At 47.5% G+C, this 23,099-nt stretch overlaps 1 protein-coding gene across 10 annotated transcripts in view; it reads left to right on the plus strand.

The window, feature by feature from the left end:
* Nucleotides 1–23,099, plus strand: part of CAMTA1 (calmodulin binding transcription activator 1) — a 299,381-nt gene that overhangs the window by 102,049 nt on the left and 174,233 nt on the right. For all 10 annotated transcript variants that reach the window (XR_008580122.1, XM_054849895.1, XM_054849894.1 and 7 more), the window contains one exon: nt 799–934. Coding sequence is in view for 9 of the 10 variants with exons in the window: in XM_054849895.1 (XP_054705870.1) it covers nt 799–934 (136 nt within the window). In the remaining variant the exon portion in view is untranslated. The remainder of the gene's footprint in view (nt 1–798; nt 935–23,099) is intronic.

Here is a 23,099-nt window from a genome sequence, read left to right on the forward strand (position 1 = left end):
CTTTTTTTCGTTTTTTTGTTTGTTTGTTTTTGTATCACAGCAGAAATGCCCCTGTTGTGTATCGGCTTAGCAGATGGCAAAACGTTGCCGTGAAACGTGGTGCAGAAAAAAGATGTTGACTCTTGTCTGTTGGGCAAACGTCACTGTGCCTTTATTGATATTCTAACGCGCCGACGTGGATTCTAAGCAGAAAATGTTTTCACGCGTCTTTGAAGTCAAGGAGGTGCTCAAAGGAGAGAAAGCTGCTCTGTGTCTAACGCTGGTCGAAGCAGGAGCAGCAAACCCAGTGTATAAGCTCACGCTTTTTCCCTTCCGTTCTTTTTTGCCTGTTTGTTGCCTTTTTAAGCCAACATCCATATTCTGGTGCTGCGTTAGAGGTGGTTGTTATCTAATCCTGCTGATGCGTTAAAGAGAGAGAGATTGTCTGTAATAAAATAATAACCATCCTTTTTTTCCCTTAAGCTTTCTTTCCTTCTTAATTTTCAGCATGTAGCTGAGCCCAAGCATAATATGTCCTGTGAAAATGCTGGCTATTTTATGATAAGCTTTCCTTTTTTTTTAATACCTCTCACTGGCACACTTACTTCGTTAGGTACGAGATTCTCGAGTAACATTTTGCAGATTGCAAAACATCAGCTAATCCGGTTAACAGCAACAAAAGGTGAACATTTATATAATGCCAAATAGAGAATATTGCTTTTCTGTAGAGACTTCCGCTGGTCTGTAGTACATTGCTTCTTGAACTCTCTTCGGGTGGTTTTTTTCTTTATGTCATCCAAACCTATTTCTTGTTTTCAGACCGCAGAATGGTTCTATGATCCTGTACAATAGGAAGAAGGTGAAATACAGGAAGGATGGATATTGCTGGAAGAAAAGGAAAGATGGGAAAACCACCCGAGAGGATCACATGAAACTGAAAGTCCAAGGAGTGGAGGTAGGAGCACGGGGGGGCGGCTTTGGGTGGTAGCTGGGCTGGGAAACAGCGGCTCCCCAAAACACGTTCCATGTGAAGTTGTCCACACGCTCAGAAAAATATTTATATTTGCTGAATTCCAGCTTTTTCCCCCCCGGCCCCCCAAAATGTGCATGTGTTCTTTATTGCTAAATTGAGGAGAATTTGAATATAGCTTCATGGTCGGATGGTGTTCCTGCTCTCTGGGTGCCGTGAGGTCGTACAGCTGCGGTGTTGAGGATGGACGCCAAAGTGTCTTCACACCAAGCGTCTTCTGGTAGAATACATGTTTTTTGCAACAGGTCCTTCACAAGGGCGACCCAACGTCTCGGGGTGGGTCGCTGAGTGTTTTTTTTACCGTGTACGCTTTGTATGTATGTGATTCGATTCTCACAAAATACCAGCAAGTGTTTGGTAGCAGTTACCATCATTTTCCTTATGCTCATTAAGCCTTGGTCTTACAGAAGGCAGAAGTAGAATTTCTGTTTAATTCAGACCAGAATTGCACTCTGCCTTGAGGCGTGTTTTGAAGGAGACCGTTGCTCTGCTGATGGTATTCAGCCATTCAAAGAAATTCAGGTAGATGATTTCACCTGACACAGAATTTCTGGAATAAGCCTGTTTGTTCTAAAATAGGTCGTTGTTTGACACTACAAGTCTTTCTTAAACTCCATCTGTGTGAGGAAAGAGCTGTTTGACCACACTGATCACTTCCGATGTTAAAGGTCTGCACAGATGTGGATAAGAAGTACATTTATGTAACTTTTATATTTTAAAAAATGGGAATTACATTTTCTGATAGTAGAAGTCCAACTACAGAGCTTCGTCTAGCTTAGTTCCTAAGATAACGGGGCTGTATTCCCTGCATTTGATACTGAGCTTGGGGCCAAAATGGTAAACGGGAGTTAAAATGCCTAATTGTAGCATTTAGCTGTGTCATCGAGAAATACTCTTATTTCGGGAAATGAATAGCGAAGCCGTAATGGTATGTGTTTGTATAAGCTGCATTGGTTGCTGCAGCTAACAGACTGCGTGCATCGCTGCGGACAGACAGGGACGTGGGCAGAACACAGCGCAGGTCGCAGCGTTTGGAATAACCGCTGGTGTTCGATGACAGGCAAAGCTTAACCCTGTGCCTGGCCAGCTTTCAGGCTGGGTTTTGGGCTAAGCCAAGCTTTCCAGCCTCTCCCCCACCAGGCCCGTCTCGGCAGATGTTTTGCGTGGAATTGACACCAGCGCAGGGGACGCGGCGCGGCCGGGCGCATGGAATGCATCTCGTGCTCCAGCCTCCTTCTGGGCGATTTGTCATTCTTACGTTCTGTCTGTTTTAATGAGGTTTTGGGTTTTTAAATAGTATGAAATGGATTGCATTATATTACACCAGAGGGGCATAACTTTGTTCCATAATTTTTACATCCAATAACAATGTTTTATTATGACAAGCCCCCAAAAAAGTCCACATAATAGAAATTGTGCGTTGTTTTTGTTTCGCGTTTGCAGAGCGTGATTTAATTAACTTCTGTGAACCTTAACACTGCAGAATACCAAAACCTGCACTGCAGAACTTCTCGGGGTGGGGGGGAGTGGTGATGACCATTGGCTACCACACATACACATGATTAAAGAAATACTTTCTGACGTATTTTTTCAAAGATAGAGCAATCAAGCACTAGAGCGCCTGACTGCATGGATGCGCCTGGCGATCACATTTAACCCAAATAGCCCTGCACTGAACCCAATAATTTCTATTTTATTGAAGTGTGCCTTCTGGAAAGGAACAGATCAGAAATTGGATGTATCGGAGCTGGAGGATGCACAGCTTTCAGGGTTTCTTCCTGTGGCTGATCACATTCGCCACTTAAGAAAATGCGTCAAAGTACTTGCTTTGTGATTTGGATGTGCCGGGCTTTGGCCATTCATTCCTATGTCTTTCTCCAGCTTGAGAGCCCTTTAGTACCTGGTATTTTATCTCCAAGAAGGTAATTTGCCCTCTCTTCAAGTCCCTCAGTCTGCTCGCTGGGAGCCCAACAGAGCCAGCTCTGAGCCTCCTGGCTTGGGCAGCCGCGGGATGCGGCCGGTTTTACAGCTCGTGGGTCTGTGCAGCAGATAAAGCGGTAACCGAGCACAGACCTGGTCCCTGAGCAACACTGTGAATAATTCATGGCAAGTTTGACTGGGGCTCAAAACTGGAGGAACGCAACTTTACATAAATCTATGCGTTAAGTAGCGCTAAGGGTGTATCAAAATCCAGACTGATCAGCTAAGTGCTGAAAAGAAATTAATTTTTTTTTTTTTTCCCCTGGGTATCAGAGCACACAAGGATTCAAGTCATAGTAATTTATGTATAGAAAGACAGAAGGAAAGAAACCAGCTGGAACAGGCAAATAGAGATTTGAGTCTGAAAATGAACTCCTGCATAAATCTGGGTCTGGAGGAGTTGGGTCGAAACACCTCTTGTACGGCGTGTGCTGTGGTTTCCGACGGCTGGAGGAAGAGCCGCAGCGAGCTCTGCTGCGCCGTCCCCTCGCTGACCGGCCCTGTTGCCCCTTTGCTGTCCCATCTCGCCGACCGCGTGGCACCTAAGGCATTGCTCCCCGTCTCCGTGCCGAACAATGCAGAGAAAGTTCCTTTTCTTGACCTCCAAGCGTTGCTTGGGCAGAATTATGTATTTTTAACCTTCTCAATTAATTACTTGATCAGTACAGCGTGCTACTTCACGGGTAGCGTTACAGGGTTATGTTTCTGACACCATCCTAATGGGAAGCGACGTTCTTTACTTGGACGCATAGGCAACAGATTTAAAATAATAAAAAAGGCTTTTTTCAAAGTTGGAGTGATACTGTAGTTAAGCACATTAGGGTTTAACAGGGCATGAAATAACTGTCTGCCTTGTGGCACTGCCAGATCATCTCAGCAATTCTCACAGCCAGAAGATAAATAGGTATCATCGTCGCACTGATGGAAAAATACTTGCAGAGCCGACGGCCAAAAGCATCGATAGCATCCAAGCAGAGCTTTGGGAACTGCAGCTGATGGGCAAGAAGGAGAAACACGTTGGCCCCCGAAACCACTGACCAGCCGATTCTGGAAAGGGATTCGGATTAGTAGGTTTAATAAATAGTTAATTCCTGAGTGTCATCAACGTGGTGGCTCCTGCATCTTTCCAAGTTTTGGGTAAGGAGAAGAAAGCATTTTGAAACAGGAAGTTTACACCAGATACTTGGGGATGTTGGTGTCTGTCAGTACCATAAAGAAGGATTTGGTGAGCAAGGACAATGCAGCTAAAGGAAGTTTAGGAAATAAATAAGGAATAAGCTAATTTAAATAGGAGTGCACTAATTTAAATAAATGAGGAATAAGAGGAATAAACTAATTAACTGAGCGGATGCTAAATGATACCGGCCTGAAATCCTCGAGCTATTGTCTTGGTTACGATCACTGTGCATGAGGGTTTTGGCTCTCACTTGGTTAATCTGATGCACAATCCTGTTAGAAAATGCTGGATAAACCAGAAAGGAGAAGTTAATTTGGCCTTTCCCTTAATATACCTCTTTGTGCAATTCTGTGTGGAATCCATTAAAAATCTCCAGTCCGTGATCCTTTTAAAAATTCTAATTAATTAGGATCCCTGGTGATGTGTTCCTAACCAATTCACATAATTAAAAATTTTAACTAATAAATAAGAGTAAGGGGAGTGTTGAAATAGCTTTAACATCTTTCCGGACTGGTGCTGCTCCGACTTCACAGTCGGCTGGCTCAGCTGATGCATTTGCCTTGTGCACAAACCTTTCCAGGCACCTGTAAGCAGCACATTCACGTGAATTCATAGGAAACTGCTGCTAGAATTAAAACTAGGTAGTATTTTTATAGGGAATTTCCCTCTCGTCCCCTGCGTTTTGGAAGGTTGGCGCCGATTCCGTTGCTCTGTATTCTCTGTCGGGGATGTTTTGGTCTCGCCAGACCCCGGCGCCTGCAGAGGAGTTAAAGGGTTCCCTCAAACGCGGGCGAAGCCGTGCCCGGCAGAGTCCCTGTCTGAGCGCGAGCAACGCCGCCTGTGACGTGACTTCGCGGAAGGACCGGCAGGATCCTGATGCTCTACAAAACCCTGACGGCTGTAGCGCCCGTCGGTGAGGATGCTCCGGTTCCTGGGCTGGGATGGCAGAGGGAGCGGTGCTGTCAGCCGCACGGTGCCCGTCACCGCCAGCAGCCCCGGCTCCTCGGGGGGGTCACGCTCGTTTCCCATCGGAGGGACCGGAGGAGAAGATGAATGTGCCGGAGCTCGTATATTTGAAATATCTCGTTCTCTCATAGATAGATGTATGTTATCTCAGAACAATATGATGATCTTTATGAATTCCTTAAAAAAAAAAAAAAAGAAAAAGGTAAAACTTGATTTTAGTCTTATTAAGAGAGAAACTCCCTTGTGGAGATGGAGATGCAGAGTATCAATTTTGTATGCAGGACTTGTATTTAATTAATATCATAACAGTCCCTTAACACTATTACAGATTAGTCCACGAGGACAGGAATGGAAATTTTAGATTATTCAATTACTGCATAAACCCTGGGACATCGCCATCAAAACTTGCAAAAGGCTTCTGTAGCATTTGGGTCTGAAAAAGCAGCGTACCTAACCTCGGTGTTGCTACAACCTGGGTGATAATAGCGTCATTTACTCTTACAGCCTGTGAGCTGGGAATACGTGCTAAGAGCGAGATGACTTTTCCTTTTAGTAAATGACCAAATGGGCTTTTCTGTATTATGTAAAATAACCCATCGTGGAATATTAAACTGCAAAATGTTTCTGCATCTCTCAGTTCCCTGCTACTGCCGGTGGAATTTACTTCTAAGTTATTACTGGTGGGCGAGAGCAACCTCTGCGATGGCACGCTCACGCAGCACTAATCCGGAGAACTATTCCTCGGACAGTCGGATCCAATTCGCTTTAATTTACACAGGCTTTGCTCGCCCTCAGAGGTGAGTTGTGTAGTTTGCAAACTAATTAGGATTGCATTGTTCAGTCGGGCTGCTTAATGCATTCCAGTGAAATCCTGCGGAATGGCTTTGGAGGAGCGATGAGAGTTTAATGGGAAAGGCTTTCTGAAAACGTGACACACACGTGTGCATACATTAACGCAAACAAGCGCAGCCCTGAAAGCAAAGGAGAAAAACTGCTCGAGGAGCAGCAACAGTTTTTGTACAAATCTATTCTTTATCGTCATCGCTAGCGGTGTTTTCCTTACATCTCTCCTAATATTTGACTTTTGCCATTTCTCACCAGCCTGTCCCTCAATCTCCCATAGCTCATTAGAGGGCTCAGAGTCCGAAGCATCTCCCCATCTTTGCCACAGCGTGCACATCATCTTTGCCGTGGCGTACACATCTCTACAACGGACGCAATGGCCCGATGCTCGTACAGAAACACAGAAGGTGTTGGCTCCTCATGAGCCGTGGTTGGATTTTTTTCTCTTCCCCATTCTAGGTGGCGTTTACGGCATCCAGGACGTAGGGTTGTGATGGCGTCTTAATGATTCATGCGTCTGTGGCAGTCCTGGGGAAATCAGAGAGCTGGTTTACCGTTTCTGAAGAGGAATATGGATTATCATTAAATCTGGAATGGGTCTCCCGAGAGTCTCTTCTGAAGGGAACATACATATCAATAATTCCTTTTCTATATCAGGATCCTAATGTATTCGCTTGCAGTAGCATAAATTCACAGCAAATGGTCGTGGATTTTGGCATCTTTTCCCAACGCCCTGTACGTGCCGAGAAGATTTTATTCTTCAACAGACTGGTGACGTACCTAATCCTTTAATTGTCATAGCTTATTTTACGGTACATAACTTCAGCAATGAAAGCATTCTTAATATCTGGGTGTCTCAGAATGAGTATTCAGCAGAGATCAGGGCCACTGGCTGGTGTATGATGTTTGGAGATGCTCTGCCCAGGTCTGGTGCAGCCGGAGTCGCATCCGCCTGGAGCCTCGGCAGGAAAACGGACGCACTGGTTGGTGTTTTAGCAGGCAGGTGCATGCAGGAGTTGTTTATTCAGACATGCTATAAAATATTTGGCTTTATTTCCTGCATGGACTAACTCATGCCAAGCCACCGGTGCATTGCTGTGCAACGCTCCAGGAAAATTCATCTTTGGGAGAGTTGAAATGCTCCAAACTCACCACTCGCAAAGCAGGTCAGCGGCGCTGCTGCTGCTGGGCAGCGCGGTGCAAGGGGAAAAGAGGTAACGGGTGACATGAAACGTCAGCAGATTCAGGCAGCCGTCCTCAGGATGCTTTTGGTCCGATGGAATTAACTTACTTGTGGGGGGGCTCACGGTACGGGGATGGCTCTTCCTGGCGGAGGTGAGGGGACCACTGGCTCGGCATGGTCCCCTGGGCGACGCTGATGTGGTTGGGGGGGAAGAAAGAAGGTCCGCGTTATTTCTCGTTACCCTGGCACACGCAAGAGTGTCCTAATCGCAGCTCTTGCAAAGCACCTCGAGCCCGTGCTTGATTTTAAGTGCTGTGCCCTGATATTGCTACTTGGTCAAAAGTCTGAAGGGCGTTCTCGATTTCGCGGGAGGTAGATGGCTGTCGGTGCAGCCGCGGGTTGCTTTGACTCCCGTGCTAAGTGCTGGGTTGGATGCCTCCCGGCTGGGGAATCCCCATCTCGCTCCGTACTGCGCACCATGCAGCGAGCTCCGGAGAAGGCGTTTGCCGTAACCGGTGAGTGGATGCTTGTGGGGAAATTACTAAACCTTGAGACAATGTCATACAGCTTTTACGCTGCATTTTCTTCACTCTCTCAGCCTGGCGGCATCGGGCCAGAATAACTAAATACCGTCTACCGGGTGAAAGTGTTTCACTTACGGATCGTCACTTCGTCTGTAAAGTTGGGTTACTGGGAGGCTTCCAGATGGAGACACTTGGTAAAGGGGAGGAGCCTTAGACTGAAAGAAATTAAAATAAATTCTCAAAGAAATAAAGAGTCTGTTTCTTATTCCTGCTCCTGCAAATAGTCTTTCCAGTGACATATTGGGAACAGACTGAATTATAGCAAAATCGGGAACAGAGGAGAGCGGAGGCATAGGAAGAGCCGATGTTACATTTGCATTAACTGATGTAACGCCAAGCAACTGTTTTTACACTCCATTAGTTCACACGTTGTTTTGGACACGAACCAGAATGGAAAACGTTTTTGGTTTTGTTTTTGTATGATTAAGGGAGAAAAGGTGGAATGAAAGGATTAAATTGCTTTCTCAGGCTTTCCCCCCCTGCGTTTGATTCCTTCCTCCATGAGTTTTGTGTGATTTCAGCGGGGCAAGGGATCCTTACCCTTCCTAATCTGCTTTTAACAAAAGCCAACTTTTAACACTTAACAGATTAAACTTTCTTCTCTGAAAACAACTTGCTTCATGGCAACAACTGAGGTTTTTGCACGAGCTGTATGAAGCAAAGCTAAGAGCGAGAGCTCTCGGGGTTGCGGCTCAGCGTGAGCGTGTCCGTGTTGGATTTCGGTGAAAGACAGGTAAACGGTGTGGTGGGTCAGCGACTGCGAGCGTCAGAGCAGCAACGCGTTCCCGTAGGGGGGCTTGCCTTGTGTGCCTTAATTATCCTTGCGGTTTGAATGCTGAGAACGCCAGTGCAGGTGGCCCGTGGGCAAGTTCTGCCCAAGTCAAGGGCAACCGTCCCTTCAGCGCGAGGCAGCAGGTCTGCGGTAGCCGTTCCGGTAATTGCTTTGTAATTGGCTGCATCACCTCTCCCCCCCCCCTTAATAAAGAGCGTGAATAAAGCTGAGCCACAGGTGGTAGGATTTAATTCAAATCCCATTCACTGAAGTCAGACCATTTTTCATTCAGCATGTAAAGGTGGTTTTGCTGTAAATTATTCCAACAGGATCTCTGTGGACTAATGACATTAGCGTCTGGATAGATTGAAATTGTTTGAGTAATTGATGCCGCAACTGCACCACGCACTGCGGGGGAAAGGGGAGGACGTGAGTTTGCACACCCCTCCGTTGGGGAGGAATCGGGGGGCTGAACGTGCTGGATGGGGTGACAGACACCAGCCCCCGCCGCGGGATGGGTGCTACCCCATTTCTCCATCTTCCTCTTGTTTTGTCTGCAGAGCAGGGGTAGACATCATGCTTCTTTCTGCCCACCCCCGAAACCAAACCAACCAAAAATTAACGTATAGACTTTTATATTACTTAGCCATCCTTATTAAATAAAAGGTTAGAACAAGTGTGCGGACACAAAGCAAGCTAAGGGGCACCCCTGGGCCCCGCTCTGAAACGTGAGGTTTGTGTCCCTGCAAAGGCTGTGCAGCGCAAATACACATTGACATTTATATTGACTATTTCGGTTTAGAGAAATTCGAAATTAAATATATTTTCTGCCAGCTCTGTGGGAAAATCCATTTATGAAAACAAAATCCAATAGGAGATGTAAAGATTGGTGGCGAGAAATGAAATATTTTGAGAATAAAATATATGGAGATTGGATTGCTGGATCCGTGGCCTCAGTTTAATGTGCTGGGGACTGGAGGTGGGAGCGGAAGTTTATTGGTCCGAACTTTATCCCAGTGTTGGCAATTTAGATGAGACAGCTTACAGCAGAACAAAATAAACGTAAATACTTTTTGGACCAGAGACAGTGGTCAGCATTTACTTTTTTGACCACGCAGTTGCCCTTCTGTGCAAGCGTAGAGAAAGCCAAGCTCCAAAGACTGAAGTCCTCACTGCAGGTCGCTCATCGCGCAGCTCCTGGAGCGTTTTAAGTGGGGTGCAGCGCGGCGAGGTAAAATCATTGCCGTTCCTCGCAAGATTAAAAGGTTTCCTTTTTCTGTAGGGATCCCTGCGATTGCAGGGAGGATCCAGATGCTGAAGCAGCGTGTGCCTTGTAATCTTGTAATTGCATTGTGGGCTGTGACGGAGATAAGGGCTTCCACTGGAAACGAGGAGCCTCGGCGTCTCTGCGTTTTAATGTGTTTCTATTTATTTATTTATTTTGCGGTGTGTTGGAAAGGAAAACAAATCTCGTTTGCTGTATTGCTGCTAATTTTGTATGCATCGGAGATGCATTAAACATTTTAATTTCCTGAGTTCCTGTTGGAAAGACGGATATCACTTCCCAAAGCGTATGTGGGGAGGGAGGGGAAGCAGTAAGAGCGCAGTCGTGTTTGGGTTTGAAGGTGCTGGAGTTCCCAGACAAAATCTGGTATTGTCCCCAAAACGCAGCACAGACACAAAAGCTGGCCAAATGGGATTCCGGAGTGCGGCCCTGTCCTGCACGTGCGCGTGTTGTAACAGCCACCACTTTGCAGGATATTATTTACTCGCCCTTTTTATAGGCAAGAGATAAGAATTAATTAGCCAGTGTTTGTACAACTCTTTGGAAATCTAGAGCATCGATTGCGTAGTCATGCCCAGTTGTCAGAAGGAAAAGGGAGGTGGGCTGCGGAGGAACGGGGCTGCGGTGGCCCGCGAGCGCTGTCGGCACGTAAAGTCCTTCCCTTTGCAGAGCCAGGCGCGGCGCGCGCAGGCTGGCAGCGACGGTCGTGGTCGTTCGCTTGTGCAAACCTTTCACACGTTCCCAGGCGTGGCCCCCGTCTCCGGGAAATGCGTGTACGTGCTCTTCATGACAGGGCTGCATGAACAAAGTCTGGGGAAGTGCAGTCCTCCCGGATCCAGGTGGGATGCTCCAACTGCGCTTTGCTGCCGTGCGTCCGTGAGCAGCCGGCGGGGAGAGCGGTACTTCCCGGTTCAGCTTTGTCAGGGTTTTATAGATAGTCTCACTTTGGGTGCCAACCGTTTGCAAAATAAAAAAGTGCTGCCAAAAAAAAAAGGGGGGGGGGACACAAAGCAGGTGAGCATCTTAAACAAAAGGGCACTAATGAGATGTTGGCTCCTGAGATAACGGCTGGTGATGGGACGAGCAGACAGGAACAAGATCGTTGGTGTTTTCCATTCACTGGATATGCCGGGTTTGAACCCAGGGCACAGCCAGCCATTGAACTAAGCAAATACTCTATTTCTTAGAATAAATTAACTGATGCTCTCATGGGGACTCACTGAACTCGGGTTGTTCAGCACTTTCCAGGGGAGACACTGCACCCTGCGGGGTAAACCCGTAGCCGGAGCTGAGACAAGTTAGTTGCCCAAACCTCAAGGAAGGAGTTTGAAAGAGGAGCCGTTCTTACTGTGTCTGCTCTAGGTCAAATCACAATAAAAAATCGCAGGGAGAGAGGGCTGTATTGTACCACTGCTACAACCAGAAAGTACAGCTAACCCTATCGGCAATTAATGCAGCAAATGTAAATTGCTGTATTTCAGAGGGAAAAACTATTTTTCTACTCCCTACTTGTCTTAAAAATCTCATGGATGGTGGGTTACATTTAGCAGTCGCCTCATCTTTGCAAAATAGCTTTTCGTTATAATTGTATGATAATGCATTCGTCCGTTCCGGTGTTTCCATATTTCTGCTGCCATCGCGTGGCTGCTGGGGATGAGCAGCGCTCTCCCGCCCGGGGAGAGACCCCGCCGCCGTCCCGGGGGGCTGCTGGCGGGCGCAGCCACAGCCTGACCGCCCCAAAGACCCCCCCGTCCCCTCCGCTGTCAGTGCCTGCCCCTCGCCGGGGCTGCGGCGGTGCTCTCCGCAGCCGGGCATCCCCAGCTGCCCCTTCCCAGCTGGAGCTTCTCTCCGTCCCTTGGTGCAGCTGCTCTGGCCGGGGTCGGTTTTGCTTTGCCACCCGCCAGGGTTGCCGGGCTCTCGGCAGCGGCTCCGGTTCTCCGCAGGCGGGAGCCAGACGGTGCTCCTCGTGCAGCCTCAGCTTCCCCCTCCTCCCGGTGACAGCTTTGCTGTCCTACGCGTTGCATTAGAAGGCGTCAGGATGCGATAAATTCGTGTGCGTGCCTCGAGACGGAGTCGTCCTAAGGAGCGTTGAGCTCTTCTGGCAGCCTCTCCCCGGGAGCGGCGGTGTCGCCCACCGAGTAGCCCGGTCACAGCCTGCCTTTGGATGGGTTTGGGATTTGCCAGGCAGTGCTTTTCCCTGCGATTTCCAGTGCTCCCCACCTCTCAGGCGTTCACACCAGGGATTTGGAGTACTGCTTTTACATTATTTTCAAAAAATAAATACCCAAAACCTGGTAATGACACAAACGTTCTGCAGATTAAAGCCAGGGAAGATTCGATGTTCATCTGTAATTGCAAAGCTTTGCAAAGCTACGCTTGGTTTAATATTTTGGTGAGTTCTCAAAATGAGGTAAGATAGCCCTGAACTTTTATAAGGTAACTGGGTTTCACAGAGTTAAAGATTCAGATCTCCAAATTAATTAATAAATTAAGTTAAGATTCAGACCTCCAAATGCAAAGTCCGAGGGCTGGCGCTGGCACGTCCCGGCGTGCCGCGGTTGCCCCCGCAGGGCTGCGCGCGGTGGAGGCGGTGGTTGGCAGGGCTGTGCCAGGGCGCCCGTCCCGACGCGCCGCGGCTCCAGCTGACCGTCACCGACGCGCCGCGGTCCCTGCGGCCGCCTTCCCGCCCTGCAGCTCTTCGGGATGGCCTTTCCACGCCGGCTGCTGCTTGTCACTTGCCGCAACAAAGATGATGCATTTTTCCATTACAAGGCCCTGTGCTGCTGAGGACCGCAGTGTTTTAGAGCACGATAAATATGTTTTTGAAGATGATGCCTTCTGTCTGACCCAAGTATATTCTATAATCCTGCGTGGGTGTTTCTGTTGGTGGTTACACTTTGCCTGCAGTTTTTATGCGCCTGTTGCCATAAACAAATTTTGACTAAAACAAGAATGAGGAAGCATTTTCATGCTTAAGCAGTGGAAGTTGGTTACAGAAATGCCTGTGGGTTTGCTGCACTGGCTGATACTCCTGCTGCTTGTACTTTTGAGCATGGTGTAAGCGACAGCTTTGCCCCTTTCTTGTCCTTTTGTCGGCCACGCCGACTGTCGTCCGTGGGGATAGGTTTCCATTCAGTCTGTGATGTCTTACCCACCACGGCCAGAGCAATTTATTTTAGCTTTTTCCTGCTAAACGGAAGCATGGTTTTGAGCTTAAAAAGATTAAATTCCTTCTCCTTTCCTGCCTCCCTTCACGCCTGTCCTCTCTTAAGAGAGGAGGCTGTGTCTAGTGCTTGGACTTAATTTTTAACGAGGGCGTTTCCCTTTGTTCAGCTTGTTGAAGGCTGTACGTAGCTCTCTGAAGACAGAGCTGCAGACTCTTTGGGAAACAAATGAGTGGTATTAAACGTAGCAAAACTTTTACAAACTGGTTGCAGTCCAGGAAGTGGCATTTACCTCCACCGTGACACCGGGCATGGGACGATGCTCCGCGCCGAGCAGCACGCCGCGGCTGTTACGCACAATTTTGATAGAAGTTTGGTGGTAGGATACGGGGTGGATAAAAATACGTCAGCATCGACCATAGTATATTAACTTGAAATATCTGAGAAACATCCATCTAAAAATGGTCAGTTTCTTGTCCCTCTGACTTTCATATTGAGAGATAGAGACTTCAGTGTCTTTTTAATCCCTCCTTGCTGGAATACTAAAAAATACACTTATAATTACAAAAACATGATCGATTTTTCTGCATTAAATCACGAACTTTCTTGTGAACACTTGCTAAGGTTTCTGCTCCTGGCTCCAAGCCTTGCGGTCCAAATTGGCGACCCACCCCCGTCCCCATCCTTAGGGCAGGCGGAGCGGGCAGGGAGAGTTCCCGAAGCCCAGAGACCTTTCAGCATCGCACTTGTCACCTTCCGAATTAACACTTTTTGAACTACAGTCATTGTATCAAGCATGTGGAAGGGTTTCGATTACAAACCCAAAATCCGAAGGTTTATTGATGGCTGGAGGGCACGAGAATTTAATACTGGCAAGTCGTCTTGTCAATTCACAGCATTTAAAAAACCAGCTGCGGTTGAGATGGTTCTATATATAGCAACTTTATTTGAACAGTCCACGTAGCTTTCAATGTAAATATTAATTCCATTATGCTATAAACTGTTATTTATCATGACAGAAAGCCATAAAGTTATTTTACTAGACTATCGCCAGTAAATTGCATATCCTCAATGAGATGCAGCACACATTGAATTCCAGCGGCAATTACCCAACATACTTTATACATGTTGGTATTAAACACGCTTAAACATGAGTCACAGCTGAAGCTTATGCGGAAAACCCTCTCTAGCTGTTATCCAGCCCAGGCGATGCATCAGCAGGAGACGGCACTCGTGTTGCTGCGAGCACCGGCCAGGGCTGGAGAGCAAAGTGCCACGGAGCAGTAGCTCACAGGTACCGCTTCTTGCGTATTATATGTTTGACTTCTTTAATTACCTAAATTACTCATTAAAAGTGCCTCATAATTGCCTGACTCTGAGGTATTGCGAGAAGCCCAGGTTTTAATTACGCCTTCCCCCCCCTCCCTCCTCCCCCCAAGATACAGTGCCTTTAGACTTGGACAAGGCGATTATTTAAAAAGACGGATTTTCACTAGTTGTTGCTTTAAATGAAGGTAGGTGTCCCTGCCAGAGGTGTGGGCTGCTGGTGACAGCGGTCAGGACTTTATCCTTCTTTATACAGTGTGCACGGGGTTAAACCGGCTGCGCCAGCAGCTTCCACGTGCTCTGCTTTGCCCCGTGGATCAATTATTTCTCACGGTGCGGACGTAGGGGTACTTCCAACTCTGCAGCATCCTGGGTAGAGGACATATCAATAGAGCCACTGTTGTGACAGTCCAGAGGATGTTGCACAATATTACAAATTTCAGTCGGCTTTATGAATGCTGTCACTGATTGCAGCCTTCGGTGTGGACTGACCTTCAGCGTAGATTAGATCTTCCATTCTATAGCAGAAAACAATATCAGGGAAACATTAAAGTTCATCAGCAGTTGGATGCGCTTGTGCTAGCAGAACAGCGAAGGCTATCTGCCAAAAAATATTGACTTGTTGTTGACTTTTATCCACAAAAATAACTCTTTTTATATATAAATGTATGAGAGCTCTGCAGTGGCTGGTGTTAGAGGAAAACCCCAATAGAGTATTGACTAAAATAATTAGTTTTAAGAAATTTTGGGTTTAATTTCTTTTTCTTTAATGACTAATAAATATCAGCTACCTGTGTCACAAAGTGTTGCCCTAAGCAGAAGAAGAACATAAAGCGCATTGTTTCATATTTGTAAATATTTGATACATTTGTGTGAAAACTGGGGGGAGAAGAAGGCTCATTCCATCAGAAATGTCTGTAAGATCAACTAGATTGCCTCCAGTACCAGAAAGATTAAAACTGCGAGATTGTCATTGGAGGACTGTTCAGATATCAAAGGATCTTCTCAGCGTGTAACTGCCCAGTATTTGCACTGTGAAAACACCTTTGAAATTGCTCAATGCTTCATTAAACAAACAAAATCTGAAGTGGATTGGGGGTAGTTCATGATTTTAACGTTAGATTATCAAAATCAAAGGAAAACGTGCAGCAATTGTCGAAAGTCCATTTTAGGAGGAAAAACCCCAAGCAGAAGATTGTTAGCTGCAATGTTTCTTGATATCCTATAACCAGGAGGGTACATTAATTAAAATACAGATTGCAAGGTGAAGAGGAACGACTGTGATCATCCGACCTGTGTAGCACGCGTTGGAAAATTCCACCTACTGATGCCTGAATTCCGTCTGTGACTTCTCGTTGAGCCTTTATCTTTCAAAAAGATGTTGGCTGTGATTTAAAGATAGGAAAAGACGGAGAATCTGCTGCGCGCTTAGGAATGATGCTTCAAGGGGCTAATTGCTTGTACCGTTCAAATGCTTCGTTTTATCGCTGCGCTGGCTCTGTCCCCTATCTTCTAGGAGCCTGCGGCTGGATCTCTTCCACCTGGCAGGGCTGTCGGTGCCGTGGTTAGGGGAGGTGAAGTGCTGATGGAGGAGGCTGCTGTGCTTGCGGCAGCCCAGCGCCCGTATGAGCCCCTCGCAGACAGACTACATGTGTGCTCTTGTGAGTCTCGTGCAAGCCTTGCACTTTTCCCAGTTTCCATCTGCTTGATATTTCTGAGTTTATACACCCCAGGATTTTGTGAGAGTTTCTTACCCTGTGCACAGCAGGTACTGCCCAATTCCTGCTTCTTATCTACCGCCCATCCCTTCTCTGTGGGATTCCTGGCTTCCGTAAGAAGTTTCTCCCACTTATTCCCAAGGTCTGTCTCCCTCGCTCCCAGACTGCGTGGGTCTTTGGCTGCGTTGCAAGGCGTGGTGTTCAAAGGGACACATTTTTCTCAAAGAAAACCCAAATTCTGCTCTTGTTCAGAAAACCACGGTTTTCTTTCTTACATTCATCTTTTTAAGTTGGATTTTTAGGTTGCAAGAGCTTTATTCTAATTTTGTTGGGTTTTTTTCCTACTGAAAACTCAGGCGAAGTGTGTGGTTCTTCGCTGATACCGCTGTGCAGCCAGAGCTCTTGGTGACGCAGCGATGCACTTGGGAAAAAGACATCGTAAACTTGGCCTACGTAGTGTGGAGAAGTAACCCAACTGCTGGCAAGGATACCGCTAGAGAGAGGGTCTACCAAATAAAGCTTAACTATAGTATGTTGTAAAAATATCACAATGGAAAATTGGCAAGTGTACATCCCACCCGACCACTAACGAGGCGGGAGGGAATGTGGTCAAATCGTTGAGCCAGTTCCCAGCCCGGATGACAGGGAGTCGCTCGACAGGCCGTGCTTCGACACGAGCGTGGTTGGTACAAACAAGCCCAGATGCCCTGGACATTGGGACAACGCAAGAGGGAAAATTCGGGTGTCAAAGGCCGCTGACAGATTGGCTTCGTCAGGAGCGTGTATCCGAGTCGGCACAGCCGGGGACCTCGGTGCTGGCCAGGACGTGAGTCAGGGCCATGCCCTCTCCAGTCCCCTCGGCCAGAGGCACAAAACCGGCCCGGGAGAGGCGATCAGAAACAGAACCTGAATTTTAATGTGTGTTTATAAAATGCTTCTGGTGGCGTCGCATGATAGGTGGATCAGTTCTCCACTTTCCGCTGTGCCACGTTACTTTTTATGTCTTATTTCTGATCTGAGCAGCCCTGTCTCTTCTCTTGCGTGAATTGTTTTAGAACAACGCTTTTGTTGCTCTTTCGAGAAGACTACTGATGTTTCCCCATTCCCTAAAAGCCCTCCCATGCGCTCCAATAACCTCCGTGTCCTTCCAGTGGCTCCCCTCGAAACACTAAGACCTGGTTAACACTGTCCTTGCCTCCCATCCCAGTTCTGTCACCTTTTCTTTGGAACCCGTTGGTGGCACCTTGGCTCTTTCTGCATCTGTTTCAAGGCCCACTTCTTCACCTTTAATGTGTTTAGAGTTTTGCCCCGTTGACGTGTTCTTGTCTTGATTTCCCACTTGGCTCTGCAGTTCCCTTCACCCCTACCGATTCTGTCTCCTTGTCCATCAGCTGAGGGGAGACCTTATCGCTCTCTACAACCTGAAAGGAGGTTGTAGCCAGGTGGGGGTTGGTCTCTTCTCCCAAGTAACAAATGATAGGACAAGAGGAAACGGCCTCAAGTTGTGCCAGGAAAGGTTTAGATTGGATACAATTTCGTCACCAAAAGTGTTGTCAATCCCTGGAACAGGCTGCCCAGGGAAGTGGTGGAGTCCCCATCCCTGGAGGTATTTAAAAGACGTGTAGATGTGGTGCTTGGGGACATGGGTTAGTGGTGGACTTGGCAGTGCTAGGTTAATGGTTGGACTTGATGATCTTAAAGGTCTTTTCCAACAAAAATGATTCTATGATTCTATCTCTTACCCCTCCAATGCTGTCCATCTAAGGTTGCATCCAATGTCTTGTCTTCCTCTGCCCTTGTTTGCCTTCCCTGTACTACACTGCGCGTTCTTTGGGGCACGCAATGTGCCTTCATCTTTTCCAGAGAGTACTGCGTACATCTGCAGGGCTGTATAAATGATTAACCACGCTGATGATAAAATGTAGGGCATGGTGTGTTTTTGGATAGGAATTACATTGCCATTGAGGATACATTTTGCTTCGAGTGATGTAAATGTCTTTCACCAAGTAAAAGGAGCATCTAGGACCTTCACGAAAGTCCTGTTTTTATTGCGCAAGACTCAGGGTAACAAGACCTTGAAATGCTTCATCCGTACAGGGGTTTTTATTATTGTACATAAACAGAAGTAGGTCTAGCTCTGGATTTGGGGTTTTTCCTCCCCGAGACCCTTGAGGAACGTGTTCAGGAAACACAATCTCAGATGCCTACAGACCTCTTCTGATCTTCACTCTTTAGGGGTCACCATTTGAATTATTAATCAGATAACCATCTTTTGTGTGACGGAGGAGTTTCAATAGCGGTTTGCTCTTTTGATAATGTAACAAGTTTCAAGATGTACAACTTTTCCACGCGGGACTCAAGGGAGCAGGGAAGGGCACAGCTGGGAAGCAGCGAGAAGCAGCAGGTGAGCTCAGCTCTTGGCAGTTCCCCATGTAATCTGGGGAAAAAAGGAAGCAGCCCTTGGACAACCTGGTGGGAAGATGCAAGTCGAGGGGTAAACCGAACACGGGGTAACGAAAGGGGACGGCGCTTCCCCTGCTGACGCGGCGCAGCCAGCAAGATGCTGCCCGGCGGGCCTGGAGGTCATACCTGGAAGATCTGGGAAATAAAAGCGTATCGCCTAGTTGCTTCCTTGTGCCTTCCCTACGTAATTAATCAACAGTTACAGCCTGTCAATTAGGCTAAGTGGGGAACAACATGTTTCTGTCATTTCAGCAACTTCAGTTGAAATGCACTCCCGCGGGTCGGGCTGGCAAGTGTAATCTGGTTTGGTTTCCTTTTTATGGCTTCTGTCCACTGGTTGGCAAATGAGGGAATCGAGTAAAACAGAAATAGCGCACGCCCGGGGTAGGCAGGAGTGAGCCTCCACTCTCGGAGCTGGTGACGTTCTCGGGAAACGCTGGGAAATGCCTTAGAGGAAGTTACAAGTGTCCGAATGGTTAAGGTTAAGCTTAATAAGGTCAAGAGAAAATTTTGGAAGTCCCTCTAACAACATTCACAAAGTACTGCTGTTGCTCTTTTATCAGCATTGAGGGAAAACATGAACGTAGTGTCACTTGCAGCTCTGCGCGGATTCATTGCAGGGAGTCTCCACCAGAAAGCGCAACAGCTTTCTCCGCGTTTTCACGTAACTTGCTGCTCTCCTGCAAGAGAGGCAGGGGTGTTCCTACGCACCGGCGTTACCCGGCCGTGGGTGGGATGCCGTCCCTCTGCAAGGTGGCTCCACGCCAGCGCTGGTGTCCCTCTGCAGCACGTGGTACCCCCTTCGGGGTCGTGCAATGGGTCTGCGTTGACTTTAGGTGACTTAGAGTCATTTTTGGAGCCCAGCGTAATCAAGTTGTGCTGAAAAACCTGGAGGAGTCCAAGAGAGGAGTCACAACAGCCCCCCTGCTCCATACTCTGGTGCCCTGATAAAGTGTTTCCTACCCAGGATCTTGGAAGAACATCCTTATTTTATGAATGACTTTAGGGAGAGGAGCAATCCCCACCAGGAATCCGTCGGGGAGGGTGGATTTTATTATATTTTGCCAGTAAACAAAAACTGGTACATTTAATATTTGCCCAAGTCCTGTGGGATCTCTCTGACTAATGCGAAATGACAGTTGTCACAATATTCCGTATAAATACTCGTCTGTTTGCAGGTGTCTGTTCTATTTTTAATGTGATCCCACCTTGCTGTGAGGGAGAAAGGGATGATCGACGGACTCTGCACCTATGTCTATCATTTATATTGTTTTCTCTTTCATAAGAATTCAAGGATTTTAATACACTTGCTAGCTTACCACGGTAATTGTTATTCATGTAATTTAGCTGCAGAGCACAGATTGCTGAGGCGATGCTGAAGTGATTGCTCGGTAGCTCTGCGTAGTGACGCGAGCGGTGGGTGACTGCAGAACAGCAACCTGCGCTCCGTCATTTCGGGTCGGACCGAAGTGCAATAGGTTGGATTTAGTGAGAGTAAAACATGAAGGGGGGGGGGCGGAAATTAAAAAAATTAGGAGGATTTGTAACATCTGATTCAAGTGTACATGGTACAAGGAGCACTTCATACCATGTTTTGATAAATTTACGGGCTGTTTCTTTAGTTTTAGTTTGACATGTTTGATCCAGTATTAAGCAAACACTCTTACGTGACTGGTATTTTTCCTCGTGGATAACTTGAGCCCTTAATGTATTAATTTGCATATATACGTATCTATTTATGTACATAGATATATTTACATCGCTATAATTTACTTGCACGCATTCAGTGAATTATTCATGAGGGACGTTTTGAATTTTAATTCATCAGCATCTTGCTTAACGCAGACCGTAAATGTATTTCTGACCTCAGAAACAGGAAAATTCGCCACGATATTGGACCCGGACGCTTCCCCACAGCTCTCGGAAGGGTTTCGCTGGAGCCTGGGTGATGCACTTGCTCCCGCCCCGGCCCAGCAGCACCCAGGTTCCCGTTGCACCCATCAAACCTACGTCCCACTCACCGCAGCGATTCCAAATTTTGGGAACCTGAGCAGGAAGAGCCTCGGAGCAGATCCCCTGGTTTAACGCCTGTATAACCGTAATATTGACCTCCAGTGGAACGCGCCAGCTGATGTATTTACATACCCTGCCGGGTTTAAGCAGCCTCAGCCAGCCTTTTGCTCTGACGATGAATAAAGCATTTTTGTAGCCTGCTCAAAAATCTTCTAGCTGTGTTTACATTTTAATAGGCACTGCTGTAGAATAGAACATATTTTTATCGCTTACATTTATCAGTAAGAGCAAAAACTGAGTGCCTGGTTGCAGCTTTGCAGAGAATACGCTCTTCTAAGTAATCAGTACATGAAACTATTTAGGGGAAAATACCATAGAATTTTTAACTTGTCAGATAACCGTGCTGCGCCTACATTTGATTGCTGATATACATTATCGGAAAGAAATTCTATTTAAAAATAAAATTTTCAGCAATGTCAGCGTGGAATAAAATGAGCAGGAGGTGGAAAGTCGCATCTTTTTGTTTCATGCTGAAAGGGAGACCTCTATTACTTTCATCTGAAAAAAAAAAAGTGAAGTTAAGCAAAGTATGTAAGCTTTTGAAATAGCTTGTTCAAAACACGTTGCAGTTGCAGGATGGTTTGCCTTCATAATAGCACTTGAGGCACTTTGATACCGAAGGAAGCCTGGCCGGGAAGGCAGAGGTATCGCAGCGCAGAGCTTTTTGGTGCCACTCCTCCCTTTCCAGTGGGAAAATCCTGCCTGATGGGTGCAGACGAGAAAACAGTCTGCAGTCCGTGGGTGATTCCTGGGTGGTGCCCCCCGCAGCGGTGTTAGGAGCAGGCAGGGTCTGCCCGTTCCTGCCTGGGCTGCCCGTCCCCCTTCCCCAGCACGCGAGATGCTGTGCAACGGTGATGGCCGTGCAAAGTGCAACGGTGATGGTCACGCGACGCACCGTCAGCAGCACCCGCTGTCACCGTGCAGCACAGAGCGAGCAGCCAGAAGCCTCTGGGGGGGGAAGCCTCTCCGTCCTCTCCTGGTGTTCCCAGGAGGCAGGTCATTAAAACCACAGATGCAATTCAAAAATGTGCTCGCAGACGTTTGTTTAAAAGGACTGATCGCTGCTCTGAGGGCGGGTGATGCCGTGCCGTGCCCATTCCGCAGGCTGATGGGGTGCAGCTGAATTTCGGGGCTAGCCCCACCAGCCCATAAAGCAAACCGCTCGGAAGGCAGCGGCGTGTCGGCAGTTCTCACCACCCGGCGTCTGGAGCGGCTGCAAAAGCCGGTTCTGTAACCAGAATATGGCGTGGCGTGATTTAGGAGGAAGCTGGGGTTTTGCAATCTGCGGGCAGTTCGGGCTGATGGATCTGCTCGCTAAAGCTAATACGGGTCTGCTCAGGACAAACAGCTTTGCCTGCAAAGCCCCTGCGTGGAAACTTTTCGGCACCGATTTGATGGGAAGCACAGTGGCGATGGATGGCAGCATCCCACGAGCTGCATGTTGCTTAAAAAAATTAATTGGGTGCTTTAAAAAGTTAAACCAAAGTTTTGGGGTTGAATATTGAATTGTTATTCAGACTCTGTTTTCGGTTGGAAAAAAGGAACGTTGATTAATCTAATCCTCTCAAATCAATTTCTTTTAAAGCGAATTGACTTTGTGTTTTGCTTAGCATGACAATTTGCAGGCAGCAAACGCCTATCGGCACATATACCAGAGAAAAAGTATGGATTAAGTCATAGGTAAAATAGAAGCTAGTTTCTGATACATAGCGATTTCAAGCTATTTCGGTAGCCAGCGTTGGGCAGCTTTCAGCTCACGCTCCTGTGAAACATCAGCTCGTGGCTTTTCCAAGCCGGTCTTTGGCATGTAGCGCTGCACCGTGTCTTGAGTTAAGGTGCGTTCTCCACCCCAGGAAAACACGCAAATTAGGGCATCAGGAACAAATTATTCCTTTTTTTTTAACAAGAAAAAAAGACGACTTTAGATTCGAGGAGAGGTTGCCCGGATCCCTCCCGACAGGCGAAGCGACGCCCAGCGCCCAGCCCGGGGAAGCGGGGGCAGAGGAGCAGCTGCACGAACCGATTCCCTGTAATGCCCCGGGACCCTCCGGAGCCCACGTGTCTCCATTTGCTTCTGCCGGGGCGCAGAAAGTGCCGTGCGTGCATCAGGAAAGGCCTGCGATACCTCGCTTTTCTCCTGGTTTTCCCCATGAGTCGGTCGTCTGTGGGAATGCTTTCACTGTTTCAAATGCAGGTGAGGCCCCAGATCCTCCGGCAGAACTGTAACGTCTTTGTTCAAGAGCCGCGGCCGGCTGTGCCGAAGGGAGAAGGGAAGGGGAAGGCGTCACAGCGTGCAGCTCCCTCCGTGTCCCCCCGCCGGGTCCGAGCCCGGGTGTTTTCCCCGCCGCAGCTCCAGCATCCCGGGCAGGTGGCTCGCCGGCTCTCCTCGGACCTTGGCAGTGCTTACTGCTGGCACCGGTAACCATTGTAACTGGAAAGGCGTGGGATTAGAGACTGGTAGGGAAATAAAAATATAACTTAGTGGGGCTTTAAAATATCGTGGTACATTTTGACCTTCAAGGTGAACTCAGCTAAATGACCTTGCAATAAGCCATT

Source organism: Grus americana, chromosome 21 (assembly GCF_028858705.1).
Source record: "Grus americana isolate bGruAme1 chromosome 21, bGruAme1.mat, whole genome shotgun sequence".
Lineage (NCBI taxonomy): Eukaryota > Metazoa > Chordata > Aves > Gruiformes > Gruidae > Grus > Grus americana.